This window comes from Bos grunniens, chromosome 19 (genome assembly GCF_055505025.1).
Source record: "Bos grunniens cultivar Pamir isolate PY7600 chromosome 19, Bosgru_T2T1.0, whole genome shotgun sequence".
Classification (NCBI taxonomy): Eukaryota; Metazoa; Chordata; class Mammalia; order Artiodactyla; family Bovidae; genus Bos; species Bos grunniens.
The window spans coordinates 43709211-43731991 of record NC_141183.1 but is presented as its reverse complement, the minus strand read 5'-3'; the positions used below and the strand labels follow the sequence as shown (position 1 = coordinate 43731991).

The 22781-nt window shown below is 39.9% G+C and overlaps 1 protein-coding gene and 1 long non-coding RNA gene across 9 annotated transcripts in view; one reads left to right on the top strand and one right to left on the bottom strand.

Moving 5' to 3' along the window:
* The window catches only part of NLK (nemo like kinase), a 129719-nt gene extending 109514 nt beyond the window's left edge, over positions 1-20205 (top strand). For all 8 annotated transcript variants that reach the window (XM_086360129.1, XM_086360130.1, XM_086360131.1 and 5 more), the window contains 5 exons: positions 1674-1775; positions 7949-8035; positions 15319-15517; positions 16436-16529; positions 18429-20205. In XM_086360129.1, the coding sequence (XP_086216255.1) occupies positions 1674-1775; positions 7949-8035; positions 15319-15517; positions 16436-16529; positions 18429-18483 (537 nt within the window). In that variant the 3' untranslated portion in view covers positions 18484-20205. The remainder of the gene's footprint in view (positions 1-1673; positions 1776-7948; positions 8036-15318; positions 15518-16435; positions 16530-18428) is intronic.
* LOC147352471 (uncharacterized) overlaps positions 11489-22781 on the bottom strand; it is a 36339-nt gene continuing 25046 nt past the window's right edge. Inside the window, exon 2 of the long non-coding RNA XR_015148183.1 lies at positions 11489-11745. This is a non-coding gene — a long non-coding RNA (uncharacterized LOC147352471). The remainder of the gene's footprint in view (positions 11746-22781) is intronic.

Here is a 22781-nt window from a genome sequence, read left to right as displayed (position 1 = left end):
ACATAAGCTGCCATACAGAAGAGCTTAAGTAGGGACTTACTTCCCTGGTGGTACAGAGGGTAAGAATCCATCTGCTAATGCAGGGGACACAGGTTTGATCACTGATCCAGGAAGATTCCACATGCCTCAGAGCAACAAAGTCCATGCACTACAACTACTGAGCCCACAGTCTAGAACCCAAGAGCTACAGCTACTGAAGCCCATGCTCTGCAACAAGAGAATCCTGAGCTAGGGAGCAGCCCCCACTCTGCACAGCTGGAGAAAACCCATGCACAGCAACAAAGACCCAGTGCTGAAAAGAATGTACAAAGGAAAATGTGAAGCAACCGGAACGGGATTCAGATATCTCATTTGCTAGAGAAATAACATAGGTCTTGAGTTTTTCAGTCTGAGGTAGCCACTGAAGGAGAACTCACATCTATCCGTCACCATTGTATTTTGGAGTGAGAAATCAAGATCTATAATGAGAACAGAGTCTAACTTATAAATGGAAGTATTAATAGATATTTGCTGTAGCATTTTCTCTTTGAGAAATAAATATCCTATGCACTGTAGTATCAGCAGACTTCATTGAAATGTTCCTTATCCATAGATCTGAGCCATTTAAATAATTTTATTTATTTTTGGCTGTGCTGGGTCTTCATTGCTGCATGGGCTTTTTTCTAGTTGTGGCGAGCAGGGGCTTCTCTTTGCGGTGACTTCTCTTGTTGCAGAGCCCAGGCTCTAGAGCACAGACTCAACAGTTGTGCACACAAACTTAGGTGTTTCAAGGCATATGGGATCTTCCTGAATCAGGGATAAAACCTGTGTCTCATGCATTAGCAGCTGGATTCTTTACCACTGAGCCATCAGGGAAGCCTGGATCTGACCCATTTTATACAACTTTCTCAATATTTCCCGTTGTTTTCATGAACTGCTCATTTCCTTTTGTTTCTTAGAGGTCCAAACGTATGGTCAAGTCACTTTTCCCAGAAAGCTTTTGCACAGAGATGTTTAGTTCTGTGCAAAACAAGCCACTTGAGAAACTCCATTATCCTGGAGGGCAGTGATACTGAGGGCCACCCCATGGGTTAGTTAAGTGCAGGAAATAGTGCTTTGTATTTGCAAATCCCAGAACCAGAAGTATTCTCTAGGTAAGAATTTTCCATCCTGAAAGTATTAGAATGAGACGTTATTGCTAATTGGGTTAGAATAATCATAGCACTTACAGAAAATTGTTAAGGCAGTTTGCTATCTACAAGGGCATATTTGTGAGAAGACCATTTTTTTGGTCTCTTTTATTGGACCCAGCTAACTAGACATGGCCTTACACAGTGTCACAGTTTTCTGGGCACCACAGCTTTTCACCAGTGTGAAAGATTATGTGTGGTGTGAAGACACACAGCAGGCACATGCAGACTCATAAATTACTGTCACCTTGGAATGCCTTGGTGGCCAAAACCGTTTTCTTTATTTCTATCATATAGATCCCAAGTGAACATTTTTCTGTCTTGTTTTGTTTTTTTATAGTCCAGAAAGTGAAAATAGAGGCTCCTACCAGTTAATCTGGAACTTGCCTTAAGTTTTCTGCTCCCCTCCATATTTGGTCCTCATCTCTCAGGCTGTGACATAAGAGTAATGAAAGGTTGTTTCCATGAGCTTACTAACCCTCTGTATTTCCTATTTGTTCATAGTTGGATTTGATCACAGATCTCTTGGGCACTCCATCACTGGAAGCAATGAGGACGGCTTGTGAAGGCGCTAAGGCACACATACTCAGGGGTCCTCATAAACAGGTGAGGCCCTGTATTTGGTCACCATCTGGCAGAGTTTCCCTCCCACAGAATAACGAGATGAGAATTTTTAAACAAAAACATTACATGTAGGTTTTATTCATTTTTTTTATGTCATGGCCATAGGTAAAATGTTAAAATATTTGTCAAACCCAATAGGATATAGTAATTCCCAGTGCTGTAGGAGAAAGTATTTTTGTAGCACCTTTGCTAGTAAATGACCTCTGGCTTTGGTCTCCTGGTTTTTGCGTTGTTGGGGACAAGTTACAGGGGGTGGATCCTTGACCTCAGTACCATAACCTCGTATATGTGTATCAAGCTGTCATTTTCACATACTGAGCCGAAATACCCGGTATCTCTCATTCCAGCCAGGAATGTGAAGCTGTTTCTATTGCACTCTTGCCACTAACACAGAATTAGATGTGAATGTTATTAGAAAAGAAGTATGAAGAGAGATTGCCAGATTTGCACTGATCAATATTACTTGCAACCAGCCAAGTCACTGCTGAGAAAGATGAGATGGTTATTATCTCCACCCTGTTGATTGAGCAGCATTTTTTAGAAGCACTTTCCTAATCTCCTTGGCAAAACAGCTTAATGATGTGAAGTGAGTAAGGGGAATACTTTTCCTAGGAACAACAAACCGAGACAGAAGGGAGAAGGCTTGAGCAGGGAGCGTCGGCAACTCTTCCCTGGGCTTCGCCTTGCTTTCTTTTACAATGGGCATTGAGATGATCTGATTGATCGTTAGAAGATCTGGTTGATGTAATTGATAGACCAAGTGACAGACGGAGTTTGGCAGTCCTCAGATTACCTGCCAGACATTTGATCGAGGCATTGGCTTTTTTTTGGAGTTCCCTGTCTATGATTCTGGTGTGAATCTGGAGCTTCCATTTCCACAGGCGAAAAAGGCAATGGGTAAAGCGTGTTATCTTCTAAAACCAGCCTGAACTAGTCATTGTAGATTTACTACTAGAGATGGTGTTTTAAATAGCCCCCTGCTGGTTACATCTTTCTGAAATGATGGGGGCACTGACTCCCTTAGAAGAGCACAGTCTCAACCTAGAGGAAGGTTCTATTTTCAAAGAAAGATCTAACAAGATCTGTTATGTTCAATTTACTGGCCAGTATCAGGGATATTAAACTAGTTTATCAATACCTGGCATATATACCTTCAAAGCAGATTTTTAAAAAATTTTGTTTGTGTATTTGCAAGTAAATATGGGTACATGTAAAATAAAAATTTTACAGTTAGTCGTTCTCAGCTACCCCCATGTCATCCTAGTCTCCTCTGGATTAATTTGAGAATATCTTTCCAGACATTTTTCTATGCATTTACATATATTTGTACAAACAGAAATATATCCTATTGTTTGTTGGGACTTTTAAAAAAATACACATATACAGAAGGAAAACCTAATTGGCTATCTTCTTAAAGTCACAGATTACTGCTTCAAATTAATATACTTGTGTTGGTTGATTAATATACATCCTTCCAAGTGGTTTATCAGTCAGGATTCTTTCCACTGAAACTCAGTTAAAGCTGACTGAAGCCAAAAAGGATACTTAACTTAGGGCTCATGTAACCGAAAAGTCTTGAGCTACCACTGACTTTGGGCTCTGCTGGATTCAGGTAGTCAAATAATATTTCATACCAGGAATTTGCCTCTCTTCTGTTCTGTTTTCCTGTATTTTGGCTTCATTTTCAGAACAGGCTTTCCCCCATGAGTTGGCCAAAATGGAGCCAATAATCTAGGCCTACATTCTGTTAGCAGATCAGTCCTTCGGGAAAGAGCTTTCCCAACTAGATTCATAAAAATATTTGGAGGGTCTCTGATTCTGTTAGGAATGTACTTGGTCATGAGGAATAGAAAACCTTGCTTGTGTGTTAGTCGCTTAGTTGTGTCCCAACTCTTTGCAACCCCATAGACTGAATCCTGTCAGGCTCCTCTGGCTATGGAAGTCTCCAGGCAAGAATACTGGAGTGGGCTGCCATTTTCCTCTCCAGGGGATCTTCTGACCCAGGGATTGAACCTGAGTCTCCTGCATTGCAGGCAGATTCCTTAGCACCTGAGCTACAGGGAAATCCCAAAAACCTTGCTTATAATGGTCTAAAGAAATAGAAGTTTATTTTTTCCTCATATCAAAAAGTCCCAGAGGTAGGCAGTCTGGTGATGGCATCGCAGCATGTCATCGATTATGTCTATTTTTTTTTTCTTTCTTTTTTCACCTTTAGCATGTGACTTCATACTCTCTTGCCTATTGCCTCGTAGTCACAAAATGACAATAGCTTGTCCACAAATCATGTCCATATTCAAAGCAAGAAAATGGAGCAAAGAGGGAGCACTAGCAGGATCTGTTCCTTTTCTCAGGAAAGCAAACATTTTCCCAGAAGCCTGCCTAGCAAACCTCTGCTTATGTGTTACTGTCCAGAACTGTATGGCATGTGGCCTCCCTGAAGGCAAGAAAGGCTTTTTTTTTTTTTAAGTGTCTTTTCTATCCCAGTTAATAACGATAGAGATAAAGGATAAAAGGATTGGGAGGGTGTGTTAGGTTAGCCAGCCATTGACTGTTTCCAACCTGTTTTAATTATGTACATCATCCTGGCACCAGAGGTGGTGCTCAGAAGACATCATTTGATTGGCCAAGCCCTCTGCTCATTTTTGCAGTTGGGAGACTGAAATTAAGCCCCACTGAATCACTTGATCTGAGAGTGAGAAAGGGAGTTGGGTCCTTTAAGGTCAGGAAATAACGGACAGACAAGAACACTGGTATTTTCTATGTATTGTCTCTTTTCTACAGCTCATTACATGAGTTTGAGTAGGCTCTGGGAGTTGGTGATGGACAGGGAAGGCTGGCATGCTGCAGTCCATGGGGTCGCAAAGAGTCAGATGTGACTGAACTACAACTCAAGATCTTGGATGAAGGGAATCTTAGCTGCCACGGCCCAGGAATCTATTAAGGCAGATACTTGTTGAGGCTCTGCCATGTTGATAGGATTGAGAAGTCTTCTACCAGCCCTTAGTCCCTTTGTTCATCTCATAAGGTTTAGAGCTTCATTTTTCCTCAGACTGTTCTCAGCTAATTGTGTCAGAAATAAGTAAAATTCTGAAATTTTTCAGAAATAAGTGAAATTCAGTAAATTTCACTGAGGTGAAAATAGTTCCATCTCCTGTCAGGTACTTTATCTTCCAGGTAAGAGAATCAGAGTACTCTAGAGAGTTCACGCAGTTCAGACTTACTTTTCAGACGGGGGTTTCTTTTGTATAACCCCAAAGTGCTTACCATGGTGCACTGCACATGGTGCAGTTCAGTTCATGCGGCCGACTGATGGGCGCGGCTTCTCTGCTGCCAGGTAAAGACTATCAGGAATCTCCAACAGGCCTTGCACAGCCTGGCCGACTCTGCTGCGGTGACCACACTCTGAAGTTGGCTCTTGATAACTGTGGCATCTATCACCTAGGGCCTCTCGCTCAAGCCAGAGTCTCATCCTTGCTTCATTTCACTGGCAATTACTTAGTCATTACTGGGGCACTCTTCATAACCCTTCCTGTGCTCGTGACTCAGCACGGCACCCGCTCACTCCTACATGGCCTGAGTGACTTACCTTGAAGAACAACAGAAAATGGACCCGTATATAATGGATCCATATATTTTAGAGGGAGAAAAGTAATATGTGTGAGTATTGGGGGAATTGGCAGAACCTTTTTTCCAAAGGAGATGTTTAAGCCGTATTTCTAAGCATTCTGGGCTTCCTCATGGTTCAGCAGTAAAGAATCCGCCCACAATGCAGGAGATGCGGGTCGAGAAGATCCTCTAGAGCAGGGCATGGCCACCCACTCCAGTATTCTTGCCTGGAGAATCCCATGGACAGAGGAGCCTATTGGGCTACACTCCATGGGGTTACAAAGAGTTGGACACGACTGAAGCAACTGAGCAGCAGCAGCTGAACTTCTACTTTTTCTCTTATTCAAATTTATTCTGTTGCACTTGAGGAGAAATATAAACTTCTTAGCATTGGCTCCACAGAGTGCAGAAAAAAAAAAAAGAAAGAAATGCAGCATTTGTAGTATTGCATTTTTCCTGTGGAGCCAAAGCTAAGTTATTGATAGTTATCGTTCAGGAAAGGTACTGGCATGACTGAACTGACTCTTTTTCTCTGGGGCTCTTTTTAACATGCATATATAAACACAGAAAAGGAGAAAGCATACCAAATGACTGTTAAGGCTGAAATGAAACAGGATTATTTTTAATGTATCTGTTGGGGTGTACTTCTATAAAGAAAAATAATATTGGGGGGAGGGTGGATTTGTAATATTTCAGGTAGCCTTAAACATCCACTCTTGATTTTTACAAATTCCCCATCCCATATCCATTTGTCCTCCATTCATAAATTTTGCTTTCTAATTTGTCTTAGATCCTCTATTTAGTGGCCTCTAGAACTGCTTGTTCATGTTTTCCTTGCCCACCAGAGAGGTGTTAGTCATCTTTGTTGTCTCAGCATGTAGCCCAGGACCTGGCACTTCGTGGATGTCAGGATTAGCAGTGATGTTGGTAGGTAGGCAGGTCTGTACTGGAGTAGTCTAATGGATAAGAGAGCCAAAGCAAGTCACTTACCTGAGTCTGGTGATGGCAGAGTTAGAATTTGAAGCCACATCTTCTAGTACTTATTCCAGTATTTAGTATTCCCTTCCTTAAGCTATAACCTGCCTCCACCACAAAAATGGGATGAGGGGTAGATGCACTTTGAGAGTGGAAGGAAAAGAATTACTTATGGGGAGACATTTTGGTCAGTAAAGACTGACTGGAATTTGGCTGCCAGCCTACACAAATCAGTGAAAAAGAGGACAACTATTCAGTTAAACCAAGAATCAGAATCTTTCAAGAATATCAAATGACTTCATTTTACACAATAAAAAAATTCTTATAGAAAATATGTGTAAGTTAAATCATAAGTTAAAACCTCTTCCCCACACTCTTCACAACCCCCCTCCCTTCTCCTGACTAATACAAATAATTTTAGAGCTGCCATAGACGTGCATATTAACTCCTTGGTAAATGCACCAAGGAGTAGTAGACTGGCCTACAAATATCTGAATGCCAGCTAAACGTGAGTTCTGTGAGCACAGTGCTCTTTATCTGTAGTAATCCTACCAAGTATTGTACAGTTAGAGCTCAACTTGAGAGAGTGTTTAGTCCAGCCTCCTCATTTTAGGGAACTGAGATTCAGACATGTTGATCTAGTTAGTGAAGTAGAACTCCCATCTCCTTTTATCTGCTGTTAACTCGTGATCCTAAAGAAAACATCTGTAAGGTGAATAATTACCCCCTGATGATTCTGAGGTGTCTTTTTGTTCTTGTTGGATTTTCATACACGGCTTAACTGTTGCAAGGAGGCAGATACATAGAATACTTGATGCTAGTAGTTGTCACAGCAGGATTCTAAGGCTGTGATCAAGACACAAGGGACCTTTCAGTGTTACTTGCGTGAGAGACAGAGCAGTGACACCATTCATCTGCCAAGCAGCAAAATAACAGCTTCATAAGCTCTGTGGCTTATAGGCTCGTTAGAATCATCTCCCTGCCTGCAAAAGGGTTAGATACGGGTGTGTGGATATGCCTGCCACTTATTAATACAAAAGACAATTATTGAGTGAGTAATCAATGCTAAAGGCAGTATGGCTGGAACCAGCAAAAGCAGCGTCATACTTTCTTAGAAGACTCTGTAAATCCCTGAGTGTCCTAAAGCTCCTTCAGCGTTGTGGCAACTTCATGGTAATGTTGACATACGACATCGTTCACATGCTTGCACAGTTTACTTGCAAGTGGCCAAGGTTGTAAATCTTTTCTCCCATCCCTCGGCATGTTTGGTCTCCCCTTGCCAAAGCGTGTATAATATAAGGCTAATGGGGTTTCATATTTGCAGGATTACCTTTCAGTTTTCATAGGCTCTTTTGTGCTCTGACCTTCAATGGGTAATCATGCAATATAAAATATGCACTGAAAGTCAGTTATTGCTTTTGAAGACTGGTTAATGAGGGGAATACTCATCTCCTTTGAGTTGAGATTTCTCTGCACACATCTTTAGAGCTGGGTACTTGTCATAAACTGGCTGTATTCCACATCTACTTACACAAAGACTCACTCACATATTTGAATTCTTTATTTTTTTGCAGCCATCTCTTCCTGTACTTTATACCCTGTCTAGCCAGGCTACACATGAAGCTGTTCATCTCCTTTGTAGGATGTTGGTCTTTGATCCAGTAAGTAGTGTTTGTTTTTATGTTATTTTAATGAATTAAAAATGTGTTCTAAGAAAAACATCCTGGCTTTGAATAGATGGGCAATGTAAATAATGACTTTTTAAAAGATAACTCATGTAATTGGGGCCTGAAGTTTATCATGCTCCCCCATCACAAAGAAGTTCGAGTAGTAACACATAATATTAGGTGAAGAGAGATAAGGAAGGGCATCATCTTTATTTATCTCAATATTTGTAAAAGGAGTTTGACACCAGTCTGAATTAGGGGGAAAATTTTTAACATTATTTGAAAAAAATCTGCCCATTGTATTGCATAAGGAAGTGTTTACTCTGGGTTTTCAGTTCAGTCGCTGAGTTGTGTCCAATTCTTTGCGACGCCGTAGACAGCTTGCCAGGCTTCCCTGTCCTTCACCAACTCCCAGAGCTTGCTCAAACTCATGTCCTTCGAGTTGGTGATGCCATCCAATCATCTTATCCTCTGTCATCCCCTTCTCCTCCTACCTTCAGTCTTTCCCAGCATCAGGGTCTTTTCCAGTGAGTCAGTTATTTGCATCAGGTGGCCAACGTATTGGAGCTTCAGCTTCAGCATCAGTCCTTCCAGTGAATATTCAGGGATGATTTCCTTTAGGATGGACTGGTTGGGTCTCCTTGCAGTCCAAGGGACTCCCAAGAGTCTTCTCCAACACCACAGTTCAAAAGCATCAATTCTTTGGCACTCAGCTTTCTTTATGGTCCAGTTCTCACGTCCATACATGACTACTGGAAAAACTATAGCTTTGACTAGACAGACCTTTGTTGGCAAAGTAGTATCTCTGCATTTTAATATGCTGTCTAGGTTTATCATAGCATTTCAAATGGTGGCTTTTCTAAATGCCATTTCTAGACTTGACTCCTCTGGGACAAAGTTCAGTTCTTCATTTATTCATTCATCTGAAGAATATTGATCACATCTGTGCCAATAACTGTTGTCAAAGAAGACTTTTTTAAATGAAAGCATTTAGAAAATTTTACTTGCCAAGAGTACATGGAAGTCACCAAATACAAAACACAACAGATATTTAAAGGGAAAAAATACCCACAAAATTACCAGTTAGGTTTACACTGGTTTGTTCACAGTGAGAAATAGCAACTTTGTCACCTGATTATTAAATCCGCAAAGGTTAGAACAAAGATTAGGGATAAAAATGATTTGTTAGTCCAAGTCTGTAGGAAACAGAGTTCTTTTATTTGGAGAACCAGAATGCTAGCAAGGTCATGCTCAAAATCCTCCAAGCCAGGCTTCAACAGTATGTGAACTGAGAACTTCCAGATGTTCAAGCCAGATTTAGAAAAGGCAGAGGAACCAGAGGTCAAATTGCCAACATCTGTTGGATCATAGAAAAAGCATGAGAATTCCCAAAAACATCTACTTTGCTTCACTGACTACACTAAAGCCTTTGACTATGTGGATCACAACAAACCGGAAAATTCTTCAAGTGATGAGAATACCAGACCACCTTACCTGCCTCCTGAGAAACCTGTATGCAGGTCAAGAAGCAACAGTTAGAACTGGACATGGAACAGCAGACTGATTCCAAATTGGGAAAGGAATACATAAAGGTTGTATATTATCACCCTGCTTATTTAACTTATATGCAGAGTACATCATGCAAAATGCTGGACTAGATGAAGCACAAGCTGGAATCAAGATTGCTGGGAAGAATATCAACAGCCTCAGATATGCAGATAACATGACCCTTAGAGCAGAAAGTGAAGAGAAACTAAAAGAGCCTCTTGATGAAGGTGAAAGAGGAGGAGAGTGAAAAAGCTGCCTCAAAACTCAACATTCAAAAAACAAAGATCATGGCATCTGGTCCCATCACTTCATGGCAAATACATGGGGAAACAATGGAAACAGTGAAAGACTTTTACTTTCTTGGGCTCCAAAATCACTGCAGATGGTGACTGCAGCCATGAAATTAAAAGATGCTTGCTCCTTGGAAGCTATGACAGACGTGGACAGTGTACTAAAAAGCAGAGACGTCATTTTACCAACAAAGGTCTGTCTAGTCAAAGCTATGGTTTTTCCAGTAGTTATAAATGGATGTAAGAGTTGGTCCATAAAGAAGGCTGAGCACCAGAGAACTGATACATTTGATCCGTGGTGTTGGAGAAGACTCTTGAGAGTCCCTTGGACAGCAAGGAGATCGAACCAGTCAATCCTAAAGCAAATCAATGCTGAATAATTATTGAAGGACTGATGCTGAAACTCCAATACTTTGGCCACCTGATGCAAAGAACTGACTCATTGGAAAAGACCCTGATGCTGGGAAAGATTGAAGGTAGGAGGAGAAGGGGACAACAGAGGATGAGATGGTTGGATAGCATCACCAATTCAATAAGCATGAATTTGAGCAAACTCTGGGAGATGGTGAAGGACAGGGAAGCCTGGCGTGCTGCAGTCCTTGTGGTCGCAGAGTCAGGCACAACTAAGTGGCTGAACAAGAACCAATCACGGAGTGATCAAGTTATTTCTATCACATCTCCTGGTACAAAGTGGATTTTTGTTGGGTGTTTTCCTTTTGTTTACTTTGGTATGTGAGGTTCTTAGTGATCAGGAAGCAAGACAAAGTGGCAGTTCTTTCGCACAGTCCCTCCTTGTGGTCAAATTCCTGCCATTGAGGACAGTTTCAGCCACATAACTTGCTGAAAGAGCTGGTGATTTAGTGTCATTAGTTTGATATTTTATTTGGCAAGTTTATGTGTATAGCTTTCACAGGAGATTTTGATTAATACATAAAGACCTTTTGTATGGTTAACAAAACTAGAGGCACATGGATTTCAGGTTTCAGAGGTAATTTTTGTCGTCCATCGAGGATTTTCTAAAGGCCCTGAGGTTAAATTTACTTTTATTTGTCAAGTATATGTTACTCTCTTTATTCTACTTAGATTAGGAATGAGTAACCATGTAATTCACCTGTCCCAGGTTTTACCTGCAGTTCTTGTAGCTGTAGGGTATCCTCTTTCTCTGAGATCCCACGTTTATTAATGACTGTGACCTGCTGAGAGCTCGTAGTCTTTACAGCCCTTAGGGTCCTTTTCCTAAGCCACAGAGTGGATGCCATGCTCATCTCCCCAGAGGCCTTTCAGATACCAGTTCTGCATGTGAAATGTAGTCCTTATTCTTCAACAGTGGGATTGTCACACTTAATTAAATGAAACTTCTGGTGTGGTCATAGTTACAAATTAGATTTATCTACAATAAGGAGGTTTGATTTATCTAATAAGGAGGACAGGGTCTTACTGAATTTAGTTTATGAATGATTTATTAGGGATTCTTTTCTTTCTAGTTATGAGAGTTCTGTATCTAGCTTAAAGAATGTTTCATTCTGATTTTATCCTGTTAAATTTGAGAGTTAATGATACATTAGAAAGAAAGAAATGAGATTAAAAAAAAAGCCATTAAAATAGAACATTAACCATAATTAAATAAGTTTATTTAATCCATTTAGTCTGAAGTAGTTAATTCTTATTTTGTTGATCTTGGGTTAAGCAGTCTATTACCTCACTTCTGCTCCTTGTGGCTGTCTGTAGTGATGATAAGCAGCTGTACCCATGAGTTTGTACCCCAGAGATGACAGTCAGGAGTACCTGATGACATTTCTTTACGGAGATCCTTGTGATGGTTCATATGGAAGACTCAACTCCTGATCTTTATCTTGTAGCAGGAGCCTTTAGGCAAATATAAGGAAAAAGCAGAAACAACCAGGGGATGATAAGATGAAAAGGTGCTGGTTCTTTTATTATAATAATACCAACTGGAGCAGAGAGAAAGAGTGTGTGTGTGGTAGGAAATAAAATAATCACGTAAGGACTGGTGGGGGTTGTAACTTTGGATTGTATTGGAAATATTTGGGGAAGCCCTAAGTGGTTTGGAGAAGGGGGTGACATGATCTGATTTGTTTTAAAAAGACCCATTCTGGCAAAAAAAAAAAAAAAAAAATACCAACAATACTGAAAAGGATGGAGTATAATAAATAATTTTTAAAGATGTAATTAACTATTACCTCAAAATAGTGAAGACATTAAACAAATCTCCAGAGACCTTAATTTATCTAAAGACAATAAACAGTTATAAGCAATATTTTTAAAGTATAACAATAATTATTAGGAATTTAGGTAATTATTCACTTTTTTCTCTTGATGAACAAAAGCATATCTGTTATCTTAACACACACATCTTTCTTTCATCACACATTCTTCCATGCTTTTTAAATACATATGTACTTTAACCCAAAGGTATTTGCCATCTTTTTTTAACTTTGTCGATGGCTGCTTAATAATATTAAGAGCCTAAGTATATTAAAATTATGTTGCCCATATATCCAAAGACCACATATTAACTCAATATTAGTAAGGTCTTAATGTTAACTAAGAATTAGGAGTTTAAATTTTAAGTTGACTCATTAAGTCTTTAGAATTTTTAGCATACAAAAAACTAATTTCTTTTTAGAAACACATTACCTGTTATCATTTATCTAATTTAGTTGAACACATAATTTTTCCAGTAAGAAAAAAATTCAAAATGATTAGGCTTTTTATGAGGGAAAAAAACCTAAGATTTATATAAACCAGAATATTGTATTAGCATTATTTGTACATGACAGTAAAATCAGAAAGAAAACAGGTGGGTGTTTTAAAATTTTTATTAACTATTAACTCATACTGATTTGTCCAAAGAGTCATCTTGTATACAATTATTAAAACCTTTAAGTTGTTTATGAGAAGTATTTTGCTTACTTTGTGGTCTAGGAATTAAGTAATAGTATTATTTTAAATAATTTTAATTTATTATTTTAAATTATTTTAAATAATTAAAATAATAAGCTCACAATTAAAGCTTTTTTAATCTTTGAGTTACAACTTGAGCAAGAAAAAATTTCTAAAGAGCCAAAATACTTCATTCATAGGGAAGAATAATGTTTTTATATCTTTCCGTTTCTTTTTATAGTCTTTAATATTGTTATTGTTTCTAAAAGCCAGTTGCAATAGGAGTTTGCTCCATTTGATTTTAAGAGATCTCATAATATGATGTATTAACTCCTCTCAGAAGTATACAAAGTACATCCATTTATATTTGTAAAATGGAAAATTTTATCACTCTTATTCAAAACTTAGAAGAGCCAATTTTGATAAAGCAACAGAATCTCATAAAAACAAGTATCCATACCTATTACAAATGTTGATCAAGAAACAAGATGTAATTACAACATAGAGGACATAATTATGCAACATCAGATACTTCAAAAGAACATCACTATTAAATCTGAGAAGTTTTGTGATTTTTTTTTTTTTTTCACTTCAGTTTTACAGGATAGTTTTTCAGTGTTCATACCCCTTACAAAGTGACAGTCTCCTTTCTTTAACTTTGTTCCAGAAGTCCCAAAGAGACTTTAATTTGTTTAGAGAAATGAAAATTGATCATTGCATGCTAGGGATTTGATTTACTTTTTGTTCAAAGGCTTTTCTTTTGTAAGATGAGACACTTCAGAGGACCCGAGCCTAGTGCACACAGAACATACAACACAGAGAGCATGCCATCCATAGTTAGAACATACAACACAGAGAGCATGCCATCCATAGTTAGAACATACAACACAGAGAGCATGCCATCCATAGTTAGAACATACAACATACAGAGCATGCCATCCATAGTTAGGAAAACACCAGAATCTCTCCAGGTATGCATCTGAAATTTTAGGAATACCAGAATCCCCAGACAGACAAGACTAACAGTGAAACCAGATTCCATCTGCTGGTTCACAGCTGACAGGGACCCAGTTTCTGACATCTGCCACCTGACAGAAATGGTTGTATGATAAAACCCAGATTCAGTCACTGCTGCCACCAGTTTGGACATGATCAGCCATGCTCACTCAGAAACAGAAATAGACTTGGCCAGTAACCAGTGGGCAAAAGCCAAAGAGCTCTCAACCCTGCACGTGAGCCTGGCTGGAGCCTGAGTCCTGGTGGACTCAGAGGGGTCCAGGCAAGGTGTACTGGCCTGTATTTTTTGGTTCTGACAGTAGACCTTGATCCCAGCGGAGCCTCTGGGAATAGTTGGACTCATTTAGGAAAAAAGAAAAGGTTTAGTTGCTAAGCATGTTAGTGTGTCAGACTTCAGAAGGGCTGTCACCAAATAACAAAACACAAGCAGCAGCAAAAGGAACAAAACTGGGTTGTAAAGTTCACATTCAACTCTTCTTGGTAGAGCAACGGCCGATTTCTGTTGTTAGCATATCCGAAAAGGTCATGACATGGCTTTTTAATATTAGCATAGCAAAAAATCAGAGATAACGTGTTTTTCTAGGGAATCCAGGTTTAGGGAAATATTTAATGTTCTGTTATTTGAGGGGCCAGAATCAGTTGGAGGATCCAATTATTTTGGATTTGAATGCAAATGGTTTTCTCTTTTTCAGTTGTGTTGTGTGGAAGCAGGGCAAAGGGTCAGTTTGTGTTCTCCTCTCTACTAGTCATCCTTAAATCTTTTAAAATCTACTTTGTCTCAGTAGTACTGACATATCCACTGAGCTATAAGAAGGGACAGCTTTATTCTTTTTTCATGGAGAAGCAAGTTTAAAAGTTTATGGTGTATGTAACTGGAAACCAATACACTCAGTATTCTGATCTGAAGTGCCAGAAAACCCCAGGCTGCTGATACGCACACTGGGATGGATATCAAAACATGGCATGCAGGCTATTAGCTGTTGCCTAACCCCAGCAGCTTTCAGTCAGGCTTTTGCTCAAGTTGATTTGGTGTCCAGGAGGATAAAAGTTTCAAGCAGCTTTGTAAAACTGCCACCATGATCACATCTCTTCTAAGTGCTGAAACATATTTAGAAAATACAACTGTTACTTAAAATGTAAATGTATCCCTTCCAAAGCATTGCATATTTAAATATCATGATATTTATCATTTTTGACCCTGCACACATCCATTTAAAGGTAGGAAACTTTTCAGGATTTTAGCAGAAAGTCATTTCTAAGTGCTTTCTGGCAGAATGTGGTGGTTTATAACAGTAGCTTCTTGTCTTACATCAAAAACTCCCTCTACTGCTATATTACCTGCCTCAAAATTCAGCTGTCCTCTTACCCTCAACCATCTGCAGCCACCCCTCTATGCAGGATGTACTGTAAATTAAGTGTAAGTGGTATAAAGCAGCCACTGTGGCTCATGAAAGATCCTATATGGACAGTTGTGTTTATCTGTAGTGTTGATGTGCTGGTCTCTCAATTTGATTTCAGTCCAAAAGAATATCCGCTAAGGATGCCTTAGCCCACCCCTACCTAGATGAAGGGCGACTACGATACCACACGTGTATGTGTAAATGTTGCTTTTCCACCTCTACTGGAAGAGTTTACACCAGTGACTTTGAGCCCGTCACCAACCCCAAATTCGATGACACTTTTGAGAAGAACCTCAGTTCTGTTCGACAGGTTAAAGGTAAGTGTGTTTTTTGGCTTTCCGCCAGGGGGGATGACTATAACATTTTCTGTTATGTGACTGTGGAAAGCTGAGGTCTGGATGGCGATCAAAGCTCCTTTATATGTTTATTTTTAAAAACTTGCATATAGCCGTTTGTCCAGAGTATATAAGCCAAGAAAGCTATGTGTGTTATAAAAACATTGATTTTATATCCAAGGGAAGGTCTGGCAGAGGAATGAACATTTTGTTCTTGTTTTTAGAGCTGACTTAGTATGACTCAATATATTTAATATGTATTCACTCAGTGTGATTGCATGGAATGAAACATATTGGACTTTTTTATATAACATGCAGAGCTTTAAAAAGAATAAACAGCCACTGAGGGAATCATTCCTTAGATGATGACAAGAAGAGGATTTCTGATAGTCTAGTCATAAAATATCCTGACACGATCTCCTACTGGGGTGGGGGTTAATGACATCCAAAATTCTGAGTGGTTTTAAGTGTCTGCTCTAGGACATTTTAGAAAAGAATTGTCCCCAAGTGACCAGCCTGAAACTATGTACCTAAATACCAACTCAAGTTTTTTAAGTGATTTTCAAAAAGGCAGTAATTACCAGCAGTTTAGAAGAGCTCATTTATAATGCTAACCCAGCAGAGGCACTCTCGACTTTATACACTATTTTGCACCTCCCACGGGTGGGATTTCCAGCCCCTGTAACGCCACTTGGGAGGGTTGGCCTGCATTCAGCAGCACCTGTCGCTTGGTTTCAGGAAAGTTCCACTGAACTCTGCCTGAGAGATGACGTGTGTGTGTTTGATTTAACTAAACCACTAGGAAATGCTGTTCAGATGCTGACTAGAGTTAACCCATGAATCCACTGCTCCCAGGCCTGCGAATTGGCATGGGTTGTATGATGTTTGTTTTCTCCACAGAAATCATTCACCAGTTCATTTTGGAACAGCAGAAAGGAAACCGAGTGCCTCTCTGCATCAACCCTCAGTCCGCTGCTTTTAAGAGCTTTATTAGGTAACTGTGTGTAACTCTAACTTCCTTGTTAGGATTGAAAGGGTGCCATTGTGAGTTTATTATTCAGCATATTTCTTGTTTTATTTAGATTAGTAACATGAATAAAAGGTCCAACAGAAAGTTTCTGAGTTTTGGCTTTAGTCAAAAGCACATGTAAAATGTGAAGAACATGTGTTTGCAGTCTCGCTTCAGCTCACTGTGGTTGCCTTGGCAGTTTTTCCCCAGATGACCATTATGCTGCCTGATCAAGTGCGTGGGGATCGTCCTTCTGCAGCAGCCACTGTCCTGCAGTTGGACGTGGTCACCTCAGTTCCCACTACCATCCCCACCACCCTAATGATAACTGCAAGCAAGAAAATCATATTTTATAGGTGGACTGCTGATATATCCTCTTTAGAAGAGAAGCCAACAGTCTGATTGGCTCAAGAGCTATAAGCCTCCTTTAGAACCTAGCAAGCCTCATTCTCTTTCTGTTTGTCCTTTCCTTCTTCTTTTCCTTGAGTCCTTGTATCAATCATGGTCCATCAAGAGAAAGAAACCCACCTAGTAATACGAACAGGGAAAATTTAATAACAAGCATTAACTAGGAAAAGATGGCTAACAACTCAAAGGCATGGAAGAGGATGCTGAGGAGTCCGAAGTAGCAAATGCAGAAAAGCAAGGACTCCCTCTGGACCAAGGGAGAGCAAACAGAGAGAAACTGAGAACTCAGAGGAAGCCCCTCCACCCCAGGCTATTAAGATTTGGACCTCTTTGGAGAGTAGCTAGCTGCCACAGGAACACAGCATTGAGGATGGTGAAGAAACTTTTCAAAAGGGGTGGGCTGAACTAGTGCATCACAGAGCCTGCTGGGAGCAGAGAAAGTTTGGGTAGACCAAAGCCTCCCCCGCCCTCCACCCCAGAAGAAAGGCACACCGGAACCTGGAAGGAAAGCAGCTTCCTAACGCCATGGCCTTGCAGCGCCCCTCTAGCGCCCTCTGTTGACAAAGGCTCACATCAGGCCGGGCGGCAAAGGAAAAAGGTGCACAGGTCTGGCTGGGGTATCACAGAGCAGTGTGTCTTTGATCTGAGAGGCCATGCTCTTCCTGCCCTTCTCCCACTCCTTTTTCCTCTCCTCCTCGCTTCTCTTTCCCTTCCCCTCACACTTCCTCCTTTTAAGTGGCCTGGATATAGTGTTGAAGGGGATTGAATTTACTGAACCAAGGTCAAGAATTTTTTAAGTCCTCTCTCATTCTTTCCATGTATGCTTCCGTAGAAAGAAGGAATGAAGTTGCATTTTTACTTCTCTATGGTTTTAAATTACTTTGTTTTAAATTTTTCCCTAAGAGTCAGTGACCGAGTCAGTCAGGTGTTTTAATGCCTTTCAGGTGCAAGTTATTCATTATCCTGGCCCCGAGGAAGCAGGGTGACACCAGCTGCCTCGAGTCTATAATCTTAGTTGGCAACATTAGACAGACCTGTGAAATAACCGACAAAACAGATCTGCAGATAACAAGTGCTAAATGATTATCAATTAAAACTTGATAAAAGAATGCTTATGAGGCTCATTCAAAATAGGTCCCTGCTTAAAGTCACCTTATTTTGAGAAGCTACTTTTAAATGGATAATTCTGTATCCTTTAATGTTATTTTCCCAGTTGATTATAGGATTATTTATAATAGCTTCCATTCGTATTATGAAGTAGGCACCGTGGAAAGCACTTTACACAGACTGTCTCATTTGTTCACCCCCATATCCTCTGGAGGTGGACAGATGCACTGTTAAAGAAGTGAAACAAAACCCCAGAAGTGGACTTGATCCTTTTTTTTTTTTTTAAGAGGAAAAGGGGGAAACAGGCAGCAGTGAACTGCCCTTTTGTGGTGCTTACAGCCGGCTCACCGTATCTCTGTTCTCTTCCAGTTCCACTGTCGCTCAGCCGTCTGAGATGCCCCCATCTCCTCTGGTGTGGGAGTGACGGTGGAAGATAATGTACTACTGAAGATGTTATGTAGCTCTCCACTGGAGTCTGGGATTTGCAATTCTGGAGGTTAATCATGCTTGTACTGTAATTTTACTAATGAAGTTTTAAATTAACAACCACTACTTGTATGATAGGAATAATATTTAGAAATGTTACTAGACTTTTAATCTTGTAAAGTGGTTGTGCTTTTAGAAGAAAAAATATTTTACCCAGAGTTGCACATGTTTTATGAATTTAGTGCAGCTGTTATGGCTCACCTCAGAACAAAAGAGAATTGAACCAAATTTGGGAGTTTGGGGTTTTTGTGTTTGTTTTTTCTTTTTTAAAAATATGAAGTGAGATTGTTCACACACACACACAAAGGACAGTCATACATTTTGATATTTGAGCCATTCCTGAAAATTTGGGGTTTTCTAAAACAAAAGAATCTAGAAACCTTGCCTGCGACCAATCATGGAGCCACGTGAGCTGATCGTGGCTGCACCTGGGGGGGTGGGGGAGGGGGGCATGCCACCTAATGATCAAGCCCTATAATTAGCTTCTCATTAGCGCCGTGCCGGTGATGTGTGCTGTCTAAAATCCAATGTTGTGGGTAGAGAGAATGAGTTTGTGACTAGGAGAGACTAAAACTTCTGTTTTCCTTACCCAGTATAAATATATATATATATATTTAATCTATTTTTATTAGAAGTTTTTCTGCTCTTTCTTACATAAAAGAATCCCCAAGCATGCATCTTTCATGTGTGTAAATAATTCATTTCTGGGCTAATTTCAAAAGAATCCCAACATTGCTGTATAGAGAGAGAACTAGCTTGCACATTTTAGGTCTGTGAAATTTTGTGAGACTTTTCCTGCACTGGACAGTAAAAAAAATAAAGATAAAAACAAATTAAAAAAAAATTTTAAGCCACAAAAAAAGGCACATAGGGAATTATGTCAAATGTGTTTGTGTCCTTAGGCAAAGCTGTGGGAGTCTTGAAATGTCACAGTAGTAAATAACTTATTACTTTTTGACAAATTCTTGTTTCTGTTGGAACACTGAATTCCTCTGTGCATATGTATATATGAATACAAATTGAAGGCCTCTACCTCCTGGAGTTATACAACTTGGCTTGTTTACCTCCACATGCTGATGATGACTATTTTTTTTTTTTTAAGTTCAATGTGGAGACTTGAAACTTGAATGTCCCTTCCAACTTTTATATTAAAAATAAAAAGACAAGAAAATTGAAGATCGTTTTTCACCTGTACAAGGAATACTAATGGATCGTCTTAAAATTGGTCTAGGAAAAAACCTTGGTGTGTGTTATGGACAATTAACTGTTAAAGTTATTGTAAGTTATCTGTATTTAGCAGAGTATTTTCATCTTGAGTGATTTGAGCTGAATTTGAAGACTATTAATAAGTTATGTTTGGAAGTTTTAACTTCAATGAAGTAATTATTTGCTGTGAAAGAAACAAACATTGAATTACTAAACAAAGATGGTGCAATATCTTTGTTTTCTTTTTACGAGGCTCCTGAGAATCAACCCAACTGAAGCATTTCAATTCACTTGAATGAGAAACGTGTTTAGTATCAAAAGAGCCCAAGAAGACACTGGTGTGAAAGGTACAATCTCAGAGGTTGGTCAATTACCGTGGCACACTTACTGGTCACTTTGTACAATGTAGATTTGAAGTACAGTGGTGAAAACATTAAATGTGACATTTGAAAAAGATGTGTCAGCCGTTTTATTTCAGTTCCTTTATTTTCTCTTCAGTATAGTCTGCAGCCTGCATTTGCAAAGTTTTGAGACGTTACCTGTTTATATTTCCATTTCAGTTTTTGAGAAAATTAGTTGTGGGGTTTTTTTTTTTAACCTTCTCAGAGACTTTAGATTGCCAAAAACATAACTGAAAACTTATTAACTGATTTCAGAGATACTGCTTATATGCAATTTGAACATCTTTCCAGACCTTAGAGTCTATCTAACCCAGTGGTTTTTTAACTTTTCTTAATCCTATTTTCATGTGAAATCAAACTCCAATATAGTAGAGTCCATTATATTAAACAAAAGTGGACTGCTCAGGGGGCTTGACCCCTCCCTCCGCTTCCTTTCTGCCTCCTGCCCCTGGCATCCCAGCGGTACTTCTGGCTAAAGAAGTCCCAGCTGGGTGGTGGTGTGATCAAGACTCAATGCCAGACTGCCTGTCTGGTACCAGCCTATCGTGTTAGACCGCGTAACTTCAGAATACTTTGCCTGAGGCTGGATAAAGCAAGAATACTCGGGGTTGTAGGTACCATGTGCACTTCTTCATAGGTAAGTATTAGAGGAAACTTGTTTGACCTGTTCCCACCAAAACCTGTTCATCTCACCAGGGGATTTGTGCCCTATTCTCTAATTTTACATTGTTGATAATTGCAAAAGCATGCAGTGTGTACAGCCAGTAGTCAGTATGGACAGGTAAGTCAGGGCTGGAAGCAGCTGCAGTTTGTTTGCAATTTAAGTTATAAGAACCTGGAATATGGAGATAATCTATTGAGCTAGCTCATAAGATTTGGAATTTTAATTTTTTCTGTATGGTAAGTAATTTTAAATATTACTTATATTAAAGTACATTAATAGGATGCGTAACTCACATGGATTTTAAATTAAGACAGCTGCGGTGGGGGCTGTCGTCCAGACAGCACAGCAGAAAATGGGCACGTTTAGTGTCTTCCCTGCAATGCCTCTTCCACCTCTTCTTGGCTTCTGAACACAGCTCTTTTCTTCTCTTAGGGGCCATAACTCTCCCTTACAGGCTCCTTCCTTTATCCTAACGTGTTGTGTTCTCTGGGCTATGGATCAATCCTGGGTTTTCATCCTAAGGTCAAAGGTTCTTGACTTGGTTACTTGGTAGAATCACCCGCAGAGCTTTCAGGAATTCCACAGCTGCACCCCAGAATCTGAGGCAAGGTCAGGCCAGTCTGTTGTGGTGCGGTTCTGTTTGTTTAAGTCCTTCCCATGTGCAGCCAAGATCCACTGCCGGACACGCTCTCCTTGTGACCTCATCTACCCTCCTGCCTTCGTTGGCTATAAGAGAATGACCCCAGATCTCATCTCTATACCCAGATTCTTCTAGGTAGCTACTAGAAATTTCTACTTGGGTATCTTATAGGTCCTCACCCATGTCAAAAATGAAATTAAGGGACTTCCCTGGAGGTCCAGTGGCTAAGATCCCGTGCTCCCAGTGCAGGGGGGCTTGGGTTCAGTCCCTGGTCGGGGAACCTATATCCCACATGCCACAACTAAGATGCAGCACAGCCAAATCAGTTATTTTTTTAAATGAAATGAACATTTCTTCCCCGATCATTCTTATTGCCCCATTAGCTCTTTTTCCCACCTCCTCGACTAGCAAAATAGTTTCGGCTTAACAAGCTAGGGCCATCCTGAGCACTTCATGAGGAATTGTGGAAGGGAAGCGACTTGCTGGGGGCGAAGGGGGCAGAGTCGTGCCCTGAGTCAGCCTATTCACGTTCAGAGGGGACCAGTGCCAGGGTAGTGCTCCTGACAGCACAGCAGCAGGCCTTCTTTTTTGGCAGGTGAGAGGGAAGCGAATGACTCCAGTCACCGTGCTGTCTGCGCCCTACCCCTCAACCCTGGGCTTCACCATCCACCCACTTACACAAGTCCAAAATCAGAGTCCTCCTCACTCCCATCTCAGCTCCAGAATTCATGCACATTGTGCATTCCATTCTTTGATATACTTTTATCTTAATGTTTTAAATGACACACCATTAGGGAAAAAAATAGTAAATTTCCAGTGAATAAGCTAAATGCTGTTCAATCTTGTTTTCCATTTTGGGACCAGGGCTGCATTGAAGAGCCTGATACTACTCACTGATTTAACATCCAGTTTTTGTCTCTCAGGTTTAAAATATTTTGAGAATCAAACACCTAAGTGATAACATTTTCTTGTGACCTTTGCCAGTGAGTGGACAATGCCCAGATACTTGGAAAGAAGTGGTAAATTACATTTTCAGGTTGCTGTTGGTAGAATGTTTAACACACAGATCTTGCTAAGAGTTCAGTGTTTATCTTAAGCAGCCGACTTCAACAGATTCAGACAGTGGTCAGCCTCCTGCTGTCTCAGGGAAATACTCAAAGATCTCTAAGTAATAAAAATGGGTTTATTTTTACTTATGTTTTGATAATACTCATTTTCACAGCTCTTCATTGCCACAGCCAACTATTTTTATCCATTTCTTAATTATAGCAATTACACTTTTTTTTTTTTTAATGAGCGGCTTTACCTTAGAGTTTCTGAGAATG